The 14521-nt window shown below is 43.1% G+C and overlaps 1 protein-coding gene across 2 annotated transcripts in view; it reads right to left on the reverse strand.

The window, feature by feature from the left end:
* The window catches only part of LOC106611550 (transmembrane anterior posterior transformation protein 1 homolog), a 34230-nt gene extending 20139 nt beyond the window's left edge, over positions 1-14091 (reverse strand). Inside the window, exons 1-2 of one of the 2 annotated variants that reach the window (XM_014211865.3) lie at positions 13965-14091; positions 8704-8834 (exon numbers count right to left, since the gene is read on the reverse strand). In XM_014211865.3, coding sequence (XP_014067340.2) covers positions 8704-8834; positions 13965-13986 — 153 coding nt within the window. In that variant the 5' untranslated portion in view covers positions 13987-14091. Of the gene's footprint in view, positions 1-8703; positions 8835-13310; positions 13613-13964 lie in introns of those variants that run through there. The other variant, XM_014211864.3, reaches the window with a different exon arrangement.
* Between the last annotated feature and the right edge of the window lie 430 nt (positions 14092-14521).

Raw genomic sequence — 14521 nt, forward strand, 5'->3', positions numbered from 1 at the left:
TCAATATAGGCGCCACTCAGGGGTGCGTGCTCAGTCCCCTCCTGTACTCCCTTTTCACTCATGACTGCACGGCCAGGCACGACTCCAACACCACAATTAAGTTTGCTGATGACAACAGTGGTAGGCCTGATCACCGACAACGATGAGACAGCCTATAGGGAGGTCAGAGACCTGGCCGTGTGGTGCCAGGACAACCTCTCCCTCAACGTGATCAAGACAAAAGAGATGATTGTGGACTACAGGAAAAGGAGGACCGAGCACGACCCCATTCTCATCAACGGGGCTGTAGTGGAGCAGGTTGGAAGCTCCTCGCCATCCCCCCAAAAAACTCTTATTATCTATTCAGTCACTTTAATAACTATACTTATATGTACAGTTGAAGTCGGAAGTTTACATACACTTATGTTGGAGTCATTAAAACTTGTTTTTCAACCACTCCACAAATTTATTGTTAACAAACTATAGTTTGGGCAAGTTGGTTAGGACATCTGCTTTGTGCATGACATAAGTCATTTTTCCAACAATTGTTTACAGACAGATTATTTCAGTTATAATTCACTGTATCACAATTCCAGTGGGTCAGAAGTTTACATACACTAAGTTGACTGTGCCTTTAAACAGCTTGGAAAATTCCAGAAAACGATGACATGGTTTTAGAAGCTTCTGATAGGCTAATTGACATAATGAGTCAATTGGAGGTGTACCTGTGGATGTATTTCAGGGCCTACCTTCAAACTCAGTGCCTCTTTGTTTTACATCATGGGAAAATCAAAAGAAATCAGCCATGACCTCAGAAAGAAAATTGTAGTCCTCGACAAGTCTGGTTCATCCTTGGGAGCAATTTCCAAACGCCTGAAGGTACCACGTTCATCTGTACAAACAATAGTACACAAGTATAAACACCATGGGACCACGCAGCCGTCCTACCACTCAGGAAGGAGACGCGTTCTGTCTCCTAGAGATGAACGTACTTTGGTGCGAAAAGTGCAATTCAATCCCAGAACAACAGCAAAAGGACCTTGTGAAGATGCTTGGTGGAAACAGGTACAAAAGTATCATTATCCACGGTAAAACGAGTCCTATAATCGACATAACCTGAAAGGCCGCTCAGCAAGGAAGAAGTCACTGCTCCAAAATTGCCATAGAAAAGCCAGACTACGGTTCGCAACTGCACATGGGGACAAAGATCATACTTTTTGGAGAAATGTCCTCTGGTCTGATGAAACAAAAATAGAACTGTTTGGCCATAATGACCATGTTTGGAGGAAAAGGGGGGAGGCTTGCAAGCCGAAGAACACTATCCCAACCGTGAAGCACGAGGGTGGCAGCATCATGTTGTGGGGGTGCTTTGCTGCAGGAGGGACTGGTGCACTTCACAAAATAGATGGCGTCATGAGGAAGGAAAATGATGTGGATATATTGAAGCAACATATCAAGACATCAGTCAGGAAGTTAAAGCTTGGTCGCAAATGGGTCTTCCAAATGGACAATGACCCCAAGCATACTTCCAAAGTTGTGGCAAAATGGCTTAAGGACAAAGTCAAGGTATTGGAGTGGCCATCACAAAACCCTGACCTCAATCCTATAGAACATTTGTGGACAGAACTGAAAAAGTGTGTGCGAGCAAGGAGGCCTATAAACCTGACTCAGTTACACCAGCTCTGCCAGGAGGAATGGGCCAAAATTCACCCAACTTATTGTGGGAAGCTTGTGGAAGGCTACCCGAAACGTTCGACCCAAGTTAAACAATTTCAAGGCAATGCTACCAAATACTAACTGAGTGCATGTAAACTTCTGACCCACTGGGAATGTGATGAAAGAAATAAAAGCTGAAATAAGTAATTCTATCTACTATTACTCTGACATTTCACATTCTTAAAATAAAGTGGTGATCCTCACTGACCTAAGACAGGGAATTTTTACGAGGATTAAATGTCAGGAATTGTGAAAAACTGAGTTTAAATGTATTTGGCTAAGGGGTATGCAAACTTCTGACTTCTTCAACTGTACATATTATCTCAATTACCTCGACTAACCGGTACCCCTGCACATTGACTCTGTACCAGTACCCCCCTGTATATAGTCTCGCTATTGTTATTTTACTGCTGCTCTTTAACTACTTGTTACTTTTACTTCTTATTCATATTTTTTAAATTGCATTGTTGGTTAGGGGCTTGTAAGTAAGCATTTCACTGTCGTATTCGGCGCATGTGACTAATAACATTATTTGATTCTATTGGGAACAAAATAATCTGAAACACCACCAAAACGAACTGCAAAGGCATCCAACATGTTTGTAGAGTCACAAGCTTGATGTAGTCATTGCTTGCTGGGAATATGGGACTGAATACTAAACTTTTGACTACTTTATTTATATGAATTCAATATTTTTTGTATTACTTTCTCTGAGCAATTGTATTAGTATAAAATCATTTCCCAATTTTTCTTGCATACAATGTAGCTCAATATTTGAATTATTTATTTTATGCAGCCATTATTGCTCATCTTTATCAAGGCCAAGGGTGTCAATAATTTCAGACCCCACTGTACCTTCTCAAAAGGCAAATACCATATCATCTCATGATGAGAGGGAGGGAAGTGCACGAGCTCCAGTGTGTCCTGCGTTAGCCTCACTAACACCAGCAGTAAGGGGGTTGCAACACTTCCTGTTTCCCACCAGGAAGTAGGTAGTGTTAGTTGGGTTGGCTAACAGAGTCACAAGTCATCCTTTCATTGACCTGTCCCTGGCTGGGGGAACTTCAGCCACTCCAGGCAGAGCTTCTAGAGCCAGAAGGTCACAATGCTCTGTTTACACACATTCCTCAGTTCCCAAAGACTTGGAATGATATAGCTAACCAATGAGGGTTAGAGTGAGGACGTAGATTAGGCTAGGTTGACGACTGATCTTCACTGATGTTCACTGTCTCAATGTGAATGTCTGTAGGGAGCACTCTTGCCCAAGGGCAAAATCGAAAATGAAAAATTGCAAATGATGTGATGATTGAGGTCCATTTGATATCCATATTAACAGTAGTCCAGAATAGTACCTCAAGGCACATACAAGTGTCGTATCAATGTTTGAGGAGACTGAGATAGAGGCAGCCTGACTCACCTATTTCTGGAATCAGACTCTAGTGAAGAGGTTTATTATTCCCAGATGAGTTTAGGGGAATGTTTGTTTATATTCTCAATGGAATGTGTTACAACATCACCATCTTGTGGTTGTATAGAGACACTAAACCAGCCGTATTATGGCTATGACAGCATAGGGGCAGCAGGGTAGCCTAGTGGTTAGAGCGTCCCCGAGCTGACAAGGTACAAATCTGTCGTTCTGCCCCTGAACAAGGCAGTTAACCCACTGTTCCTAGGCTGTCATTGGAAATAAGAATTTGTTCTTCACTGACTTACCAAGGTAAATAAAGGTGAAAAACATTTTGTTGCAATACATCATACAAGTGACGTGGCAAGTAGCCTTGTCGTTTTTGAATTTTGTTGGTCTAAACACTATTCTGTGTAGATCAATACAAATTACCAATTTGTGTCAACTGTATAACAAATGCTATGTGAACAGCAATACAAAAACAGAATAAGAATAACTTAATTTCACTGCTCTTGGAAACACCAAATGTACCAGGACATTATCAAGGGCAAAGTTAAACAAACAGTGCTGAACTGACCTTTGTGTGTGGTTATATCTCTGGGTCTCTGTGTGTGCGCGCATAGGTGCCTGAGCGACGAAGAAAACACCTGAGCGACGGAGAAAACACAAGCAGCTGCATCACCACTTTCAAAATAGGGATGCAAACATATGTTTGATGCGGGCCTATAGGCCTATTTATTTGGCAAGACAGCTGTGCATGGCTTCAGCTCACTGTAGTAGGCAGTTTTTTTGTTGTTATTTGCCTTCGCCTTTATTGTGTTTGTTTACTGTTAATGAAACTAGCCTAAATATAGATCGTGTCATGCCTTTATCGATCTGATATTTTATTTCTAGGCCTATAGTAGCCCTACAGCTGTTTTGTTCTGTTCATATTCATTTGTTCGCATTCGTAGTTGTGTCAGTATTCTAAGCCAAACTGTAATTCAGTACTTTTGTTTTGCATGCATAACTAGGCAATTACTTTCTGCATTCAGTTTGAATTATTTTGTTAAGACATCTGTCTGTACAACATCTGCATTCACATAGGCTGTTTGTAATAAGTGAATTACCCTATATACCTTGTAGCCTATATTCATTGTCAAGTAGGCCTTGCTTCAGTGTGTAGGGCGCAGTCCATCGTGCGGATAGAGTGCAGCGGAGATGGGCTCCATATCTCGCACCTTACCTACCACTTCAAAAGCACTCAGTGGTCTCGGAGTCTCTGCATTTTAACTTTGTTAATTGCGGTAGTGTGATATAACTCCCCTAGCTACACATTGAGATAGCCAGCCTGACAGCTTAGTGGAGTCTGCCACTAGCAGTCAGTGTAGTCAGCTCAGCTATCCCCATTGATCCGTGTCTGTGCCTCAATCTAGGTTGGGCAAAACTAAACATGGCAGTGTTCGCCTTACCAATCTCACTGAAATAAAGACCTCCTCCATTGCTGTCATTATTGAAAGAGATTGTGATATCTCACATCTCAAAATAGGGCTACTTAATGTTAGATCCCTCACTTCCAAGGCAGTTATAGTCAATGAAGTAATCACTGATTATAATCTTGATGTGATTGGCATGACTGAAACATGGCTTAAGCCTGATGAATTTACTGTGTTAAATGAGGTCTCTCCTCCTGGTTACACTAGTGACCATATCCCCGCGCATCCCGCGGAGGTGTTGCTAACATTTATGATAGCAAATTTCAATTTACAAAAAACCGACTGCGTTTTCGTCTTTTGAGCTTCTAGTCATGAAATCTATGCAGGTTACTCAATCCCTTTTTATAGCTACGGTTTACAGGCCTCCTGAGCCGTATACAGCGTTCCTCACCGAGTTCCCTGAATTCCTATCGGATCTTGTAGTCATTCTAATTTTTGGTGACTTTAATATTCACATGGAAAAGTCCACAGACCCACTCTAAAAGGCTTTTGGAGCCATCATCGACTCAGTGGGTTTTGTCCAACATGTCTCTGGACTCACTGCCACAGTCATACTCTGGACCTAGTTTTGTCCCGTGGAATAAATCTTGTGGCTCTTAATGTTTTCCTCATAATCCTGGACAATCGGACCACCATTTTATTACATTTGCAATCGCAACAAATAATCTGCTCAGACCCCAACCAAGGATCATCAAAAGCCATGCTATAAATCCTCGGACAACCCAAAGATTCCGAGATGCCCTTCCAGACTCCACCTACCCAAGGACGTCAGAGTACAAAAATCAGTTATCCATCTAACTGAGGAACTCAATTTAACCTTGCGTAATACCCTAGATGCAATCGCACCCCTAAAAACAAAAAACATTTGTCATAAGGAACTAGCTCCCTGGTATACAGAAAATACCTGAGCCCTGAAGCAAGCTTCCAGAAAATTGGAACGGAAATGGCGCTACACCAAACAGGAAGTCTTCCGACTAGCTTGGAAAGACAGTACTGTACAGTATCGAAGAGCCCTCACTGCTACTCGATTGTCCTACTTTTCCAACTTAATTGAAGAAAATAAGAACAATCCAAAATGTATTTTTGATACTGTCGCAAAGCTAACTAAAAAGAAGCATTCCCCAAGAGAAGATGGCTTTCACTTCAGCAGTGATAAATTCATGAACGAAGAGATCATGATCATTAGAAAGCAAATTACGGAATCCTCTTTAAATCTGAGTATTTCTATAAAGCTCAGTTGTCCTGAGTCTGCACAACACTGCCAGTACCTAGGATCAAAGGAGACACTCAAATTTTTTAATCCTATATCTCTTGACACATTGATGAAAATAGTCATGGCCTCTAAATGTTCAAGCTGCATACTGGACCCTATTCCAACTAAACTACTGAAAGAGCTGCTTCCTGTACTTGGCCCTCCTATGTTGAACATAATAAACGGCTCCCTATCCACCGGATGTGTACCAAACTCACTAAAAGTGGCAGTAATGAAGCCTGTCTTGAAAAAGCCAACCCTTGGCCCAGATTTTTTTGAAAAAATGTTAATCATCGGCCTATATTGAATCTCCCATTCCTCTCAAAACATTTTGAAAAAGCTGTTGCGCAGCAACTCACTGCCTTCCTGAAGACAAACAATGTATACAAAATGCTTCAGTCTGGTTTTAGACCCCATCATAGTACTGAGACTATACCTGTGAAGGTGGTAAATGACCTTTTAATGGCATCAGACCGAGACTCTGCATCTGTCCTCGTGCTCCTAGACCTTAGTGCTGCTTTTGATACCATCGATCACCACATTCTTTTGGAGAGATTGGAAACTCAAATTGGTCTACACGGACAGGTTCTGCCTGGTTTAGATCTTATCTGTTGGAAAGATATCAGTTTGTCTCTGTAGATGGTTTGTCCTCTTGACAAATCAACTGTAAATTTCGGTGTTCTTCAAGGCTCTGTTTTAGGACCACTATTGTTTTCACTATATATTTTACCTCTTGGTGATGTCATTCGGAAACATAATGTTAACTTTCACTGCTATGCGGACGACACACAGCTGTACATTTCGATGAAACATGGTGAAGCCCCAAAATTGCCCTCCCTGGAAGCCTGTGTTTCAGACATAAGGAAGTGGAAGGTGGCAAATGTCTACTTTTAAACTCGGACAAAACAGAGATGCTAGTTCTAGGTCCCAAGAAACAAAGAGATATTCTGTTGAATCTGATAATTAATCTTGATGGTTGTACAGTCGTCTCAAATCAAACTGAAGGACCTCGGCGTTACTCTGGACCCAGATCTCTCTTTTGACGAACATATCAAGACTGTTTCAAGGACAGCTTTTTTCCATCTACGTAACATTGCAAAAATCAGAAACTTTCTGTCCAAAAATGATGCAGAAAAATGAATCCATGCTTTTGTCAATTCTAGATTAGACTACAGCAATGCTCTACTTTCCGGCTACCCGGATAAAGCACTAAATAAACTTCAGTTAGCGCTAAATACGGCTGCTAGAATCTTGACTAGAACCAAACATTTGTATCATATTACTCCAGTGCTAGCCTCTCCACACTGGGTTCCTGTTAAGGCTAGGGCTGATTTCAAGGTTTTACTGCTAACCTACAAAGCATTACATGGGCTTGCTCCTACCCATCTTTTCGATTTGGTCCTGCCGTACAGACCTACACGTACGCTACAGTCACAGGCCTCCTTACTGTTCCTTAGCAAACAGCTGGAGGCTTTCTCCAATAGAGCTACATTTTTATGGAATGGTCTGCCTATCCATGTGAGAGACGCAGACTCGGTCTCGACCATTCAATCTTTATTGAAGACTCATCTCTTCAGTAGGTCCTATGATTGAGTGTAGTCTGGCCCAGGAGTGTGAAGGTGAACGGAAAGGCACTGGAGCAACGATCCGCCCTTGCTGTCTCTGCCCGGCCGGTTCTCCTCTCTCCACTGGGATTCTCTGCCTCAAAACCTATTACGGGGGCTGAGTCACTGGCTAACTGGTGCTCTTCCATACCGTCCCTAGGAGGGGTGCGTCACTTGAGTGGCTTGAGTCACTGACGTGATCAACCTGTCTGGGTTGGCGCCCCCCTCGGGTTCGTGCCGTGGGGGAGATTTTCATGGGCTGTACTCGGCCTTGTTTCAGGATAATAAGTTGGTGGTTGAAGATAGTGGTGTGGGGGCTAGCTTTGGCAAAGTGGGTGGGGATATAGCCTGCCTGTTTGGCCCTGTCTGGGGGGTTTCGTCGGACGGAGCCACAGTGTCTCCCGACCCCTCCAGTCTCAGCCTCCAGTATTTATGCTGCAATAGTTTGTGTCGGGGGGCTAGGGTCAGTCTGTTGTATCTGGAGTATTTCTGTATGAATTTAAGTCTCTTGCTCTCAGGACCTGATTCCCTGGGACTGTGCCTCAGGACTACCTGGCCTGATGACTCCTGCTGTCCCTGTCCACCTGCTCGTGCTGCTGCTCCAGTTTCAACTGTTCTGCCTGTGGCTATGGAACCCTGACCTGTCCACCGGACCTGCTACCTTGTCCCAGACCTGCTGTTTTCAACTCTCTAGAGACTGCAGGTGCGGTAGAGATACTCTGAATGATCGGCTATGAAAAGACAACTGACATTTACTCCTGATGTGCTGACCTGTTGCACCCTCTACAACCACTGTTATTATTATCTGACCCTACTGGTCATCTATGAACATATGTTATAATCTCCACCCCTCATAGCCTAGTTCCTCTCTAGGTTTCTTCCTAGGTTCCGGCCTTTCTAGGGAGTTTTTCCTTGCCACCGTGCTTCTACACCTGCATTTCTTGCTGTTTGGGGTTTTAGGCTGGGTTTCTGTCCAGCACTTTGTGACATCGGCTGATGTAAGAAGGGCTTTATAAATACATTTGATTGATATAAGCAGAATTAAATATAATTCAAATGCAAGAACCCACCAAAATTGTTCCCCCTCACCGATTTCAACTGCCCCCTTAGTCACTTTATCCTGGCGCAGGGTTCTGACCAAATTAGTCATTTCTACCCTCTTTGCATCAAATATGCATGCTGCTGAGACAAGTTCAATTTTAAACATTCATGGTGACAGTACTTCAAACAACAGCATGAAAAAAAAGTCAAGGGGGTCTCTACTGTACCTACCTTTTCCAGTTCTCTGGGAATGCGCATGCATGTGTACACTCGCTCTCTGCGCTCGGTGTATTTTGCTTCATTGTGCTCCAGGAAGTAGCCCCGGGTCAGCTCAGCACACATGAAGCGAGCCAGCGACGGATCTGGAATAACATTATGACAACACTTAGCGCTGTGTTACAACAGGGCTATTGTCGCTCCAGTTTGCATTACCGTATTTTGGTAAGACAGCTGGGTGTACGCATGGTTATCAACATAATGGCCAAAATACACCGTACCAGTCAAAAGTTTAGACACACCTACTCATTCAAGGGTTTTTCCTTTATTTTTACTATTTTCTACATTGTAGCATAATAGTGAAGACATCAAAACTATGAAATAACACATATGGAATCATGTAGTAACCAAAATATATTTTATATTCTTCAAAAGTAGCCACCCTTTGCCTTGATGACAGCTTTGTAATCTTGGCCTTTCTCAACCAGCTTCACCTGGAATGCTATTCCAACAAACTTGAAGGAGTTCTCACATATGCTGAGCACTTGTTGGCTGCTTTTCCTTCACTCTGCAGTCCAACTCATCCCAAACCATCTCAATTGGTTGAGGTCGGGTGATTGTGGAGGCCAGGTCATCTGATGCAGCACTCCATCAATCTCTTTCTTGGTCAAATAGCCCTTACACAGCCTGGAGGTGTGTTTTAAATCATTGTCCTGTTGGAAAAATAAATGATAGTCCCACTATGCAAAAACCAGATGGGATGGCGTATCGCTGCAGAATGCTGTGGTAGCCATGCTGGTTAAGTGTGCCTTCAATTCTAAATAAATCAGTGTCACCAGAAAAGGACCCCCACACTATCACACCTCCTCCTCCGTGCTTCATGGTGGGAACCACACATGCGGAGATCATCCAATCACATACTCTGTGTTTGACAAAGACATGGAGGTTGGAACCAAAAATCTCAAATTTGGACACATCAGACCAAAGGACAGATTCCCACTGGTCTAATGTCCATTGCTCGTGTTTCTTGGCCCATGCAAGTCTCTTCTTCTTATTCGTGTCCTTTAGTAGTGGTTTATTGGATTCACGCAGTCTCGTCTGAACAGTTGATGTTGAGATGTGTCTGTTACTTGAACTCTGTGAAGCATTTATTTGGGCTGCAATTTCTGAGACTGGTAACTCGAATGAACTTATCCTCTGCAGCAGAGGTAACTCTGGGTCTTCCTTTCCTGTAGCGGTCCTCATGAGAGCCAGTTTCATCATAGCGCTAGATGGTTTTTGCGACTGCGCTTAAAATAAACTTTCAAAGTTCTGATTGACTGACCTTCATGTCTTAAAGTAATGATGGACTGTCTTTTCTCTTTGCTTATTTTAGCGGTTCTTGCCATAATATGGACTTGGTCTTTTACTAAATTGGTCTATCTTTTGTATACCACCCCTACCTTGTCACAACACAACTGATTGGCTCAAACGCATTAAGGAAATACATTCCACAAATTAACTTAACAAGGCACACCTGTTAATTGAAATGCATTCCAGGTGACTACCTCAAGAAGCTGGTTGAGAGAATGCCAAGAGTGTGCAAAGCTGACATCAAGGCAAATGGTGGCTACTTTGAAGAATCTCAAATAAATTTTGATTTGTTTAACACTTTTTTGCTTACTACATGATTTCATATGTTATTTCATAGTTTTGATGTCTTCACTAGTATTCTACAATGCGGAAAATAGTAAAAATAAAGATTAATCCTGGAATGAGTAGGAGTGTCCAAAGTTGACTGGTACTGTATGTGTGCCAACTGTGGGAAGCTCGACACAGAAAACAAAATATGTCCTAAAAAATAAGCATAATGTAGCCAAATCAGTATTCATATAAGAACAGAGCCAACTGAATTAAAATGCCACTTTATCCCTAATGCTTATCTAATATACTTGCTAAGTCTTTCGGTATGAGGAAAACTGAGCAACAGTGGCATTATCATTAATTACCATTCCACTTAGGAAGTTATGAAGTAAAGTACACAACCTACTGGTATGCTGCACTTTTAAATAACAGCATAATTTAAAAATAATTCGAGACAGTGTAAAAATATTTCAAGACAGTGTACGCTCATTTTGGGGTAAAATCCTCAGCGCCTTTGAACAGTTTTGAATTATTGCTAAATTATGCTGTTATATATCAGTATCTCACAAAAGTGAGTACACCCCTCACATTTTTGTAAATATTTGAGTATATCTTTTCATGTGACAACACCAAAGAAATGACACTTTGCTACAATGTAGTGAGTGTACAGCTTGTATAACAGTGTAAATTTGCTGTCCCCTCAAAATAACTCAACACACAGCCATTAATGTCTAAACCTCTGGCAACAAAAGTGAGTACACCCCTAAGTGAAAATGTCCAAATTGGGCCCAATTAGACATTTTCCCTCCCCGGTGTCATGTGACTCGTTAGTTACAAGGTCTCAGGTGTGAATGGGGAGCAGGTGTGTTAAATTAGGTGTCATCACTCTCACACTCCCTCATACTGACTGGTCACTGGAAGTTCAACATGGCACCTCATGGCAAAGAACTCTCTGAGGATCTGAAAAAAAGAATTGTTGCTCTACATAAAGATGGCCTGGGCTATAAGAAGATTGCCAAGACCCTGAAACTGAGCTGCAGCACGGTGGCCAAGACCATACAGCGGTTTAACAGGACAGGTTCCACTCAGAACAGGTCTCGCCATGGTCGACCAAAGAAGTTGAGAGCACGTGCTCAGCGTCATATCCAGAGGTTGTCTTTGGGAAATAGACGTATGAGTGCTGCCAGCATTGCTGCAGAGGTTGAAGGGGTGGGGGTCAGCCTGTCAGTGCTCAGACCATACGCCGCACACTGCATCAAATTGGTCTGCATGGCTGTCGTCCCAGAAGGAAGCCTCTTCTAAAGATGATGCACAAGAAAGCCTGCAAACAGTTTGCTGAAGACAAGCAGACTAAGGACATGGATTACTGGAACCATGTCCTGTGGTCTGATGAGACCAATATAAACTTATTTGGTTCAGATGGTGTCAAGCGTGTGTGGCGGCAACCAGGTGAGGGGTACAAAGACAAGTGTGTCTTGCCTACAGTCAAGCATGGTGGTGGGAGTGTCATGGTCTGGGGCTGCATGAGTGCTGCTGGCACTGGGGAGCTACAGTTCATTGAGGGAACCATGAATGCCAACATGTACTGTGACATACTGAAGCAGAGCATGATCCCCTCCCTTCGGAGACTGGGCCGCAGGGCAGTATTCCAACATGATAACGACCCCAAACACACCTCCAAGACGACCACTGCCTTGCTAAAGAATCTGAGGGTAAAGGTGATGGACTGGCCAAGCATGTCTCCAGACCTAAACCCTATTGAGCATCTGTGAGGCATCCTCAAATGGAAGGTGGAGGAGTGCAAGGTCTCTAACATCCACCAGCTCCGTGATGTCGTCATGGAGGAGTGGAAGAGGACTCCAGTGGCAACCTGTGAAGCTCTGGTGAACTCCATGCCCAAGAGGGTTAAGGCAGTGCTGGAAAATGATGTTGGCCACACAAAATATTGACACTTTGGGCCCAATTTGGACATTTTCACTTAGGGGTGTACTCACTTTTGTTGCCAGCGATTTAGACAGTAATGGCTGTGTGTTGTGTTATTGAGGGGACAGCAAATTTACACTGTTATACACGCTGTACACACTACTTTACATTGTAGCAAAGTGTCATTTCTTCAGTGTTGTCACATGAAAAGATATACTCATTAACAAAAATGTGAGGGGTGTACTCACTTTTGTGAGATACTGCGTGTATGTATATGACAGGTTCTCACAATTTCCAACAGGAATAACTGTCTATTTTGACTGATAGTGCGATGATGACCTGATTTCACTACTTTTTGTAACAGCTCGGCGTACTAGTTACAGTACTGTATGCATACAAATTAGGCGCTCTCGGCCCATAAGCTAGAGCAGAAGGCAGCAAGCTAGACGTGTCATCTTCTTTGACACAAATTGGCATGACGGGCAACGTTAGCATTAACATTAAAACTGTGCTAAGCAAATAGCGTAGCTAACTAATGTTACTGTAGTTCACTACACTGTCATTGATCCCAACATCAGTGACTGTTGCCCCTCCACGTAGGCTGGACGTCTCTTGCCTTGGCTAGGTGCGGTTCGTCACGTGTACGCGAATTACCGGGAATTAAAACATTCGAGGAATTAGTCGACACATTTAAAATATTTGTAATGATCAGTTAGTTAGAATATATTATCACATGCTACTAATACAAAAGGTGAGAGACTTACTGAAAGCTAAGTATTTTTTTTTCTATTTTTTTTTTTACAAACGAACAACTCTGAAGACAACACGGTTAAAACTGACAGCTCGAAAAGCCAATGACATGCTTTGGTTGGTTGTGCGTTCAGTCCGGACAGCCCCAATGACTGTGGGCCAGCCCAAAGATAGCTCAATAATAGAAAAATTGTATTTTACAATGATTTTCATGCGATCGTCAGCTTCCAAGGCATTATTTCTAGACATATAGAGAGGTCGGTTTATCAGATAAAATGATCGTTAAAGACATCGTTTAAACCTGCGCGCGTGCCAGGGAAACCCACCTGAGTTGTCACGTTCACGTTGCTCCCGTCTGACAGCATTTATATCGTAAAAGCCCAATGTTTCCGCCAGATCTGGATTTTTACCGATTTCCCCCGACCTTGGTATATCATCCCATGGCCGTTTCTCATTCTTTTTGTCCTTATTTTCGGTTTCTTTTTCATCTGACGGCACAGTCCCCAGCAAGTCCGCCATCTTCAATTTGCAGCCGTGTTGATAGCAACGTTCATTGACCAACCATAGAGATAGATAGAGGACTCAACTTTATACACGTGCCTTTAAAGAGTTTCTGACAACATGGGCAGCGCCTTTGAGGCTACCGCCCATATTGATCCCCGCCAAATTGGCGAGTTGACTACTTTGACTACTTTAAAATGATGGAAGCCCTCAATGGCGCTGCCAATGCAACAATAGCCCTTTGGCCACTAGAGGCCTCTATCATTCTCTATGGGACCTACACAACTGTCATCACATTGTCGCCAAAGAGTTGATACTTAAAATAAATAAACATACACTACATACACTGCTCGTCGAATATCTCATTCCAAAATCATGGGCATTAATATGGAGTTAGTCCCCCCTTTGCTGGTATAACAGCCTCCACTCTTCTGGGAAGGCTTCCCACTAGATGTTGGAAAATTGATGCAGGGACTTACTTCCATTCAGCCACAAGAGCATTAGTGAGGTTGGGCGAATAGGCCTGGCTCATAGTCGGCATAGTGGCGTTCCAATTCACCCCAAAGGTGTTCAGTGGAGTTAAGGTCAGTGCTCTGTGCAGGCCAGTCAAGTTCTTCCACACCGATCTCAACAAACCATTTCTCTATGGACCTCGCTTTGTGCACGGGGGCATTGTCATGCTGAAACAGGAAAGGGCCTTCCCCAAACGGTTGCCACAACGTTTGAAGCACAGAATCGTCTAGAATGTGATTGTATGCTATAGCGTTAAGATTTCCCTTCACTGGAACTAAGGAACTAGTTCACTGGAACTATTTCATGAAGCCCCCGACGAGTGTTGCTTCCAGAGGAAAAAGTCGGTAGTGAGTGTTGCAAACGAGGACAGACGATTTTTACACGCTACGCACTTCAGCACTTGGCGGTCCCGTTCTGTGTGCTTGTTTAGCCTACCATTTCGCGGCTGAGCCGTTGTTGCTTCTAGACGCTTTCACTTCACAATATCAGCACTTACAGTTGCCCGGGGCAAATCTAGCAGGGC

This window comes from Salmo salar, chromosome 09, assembly GCF_965601325.2.
Source record: "Salmo salar chromosome 09, fSalSal1, whole genome shotgun sequence".
Lineage (NCBI taxonomy): Eukaryota > Metazoa > Chordata > Actinopteri > Salmoniformes > Salmonidae > Salmo > Salmo salar.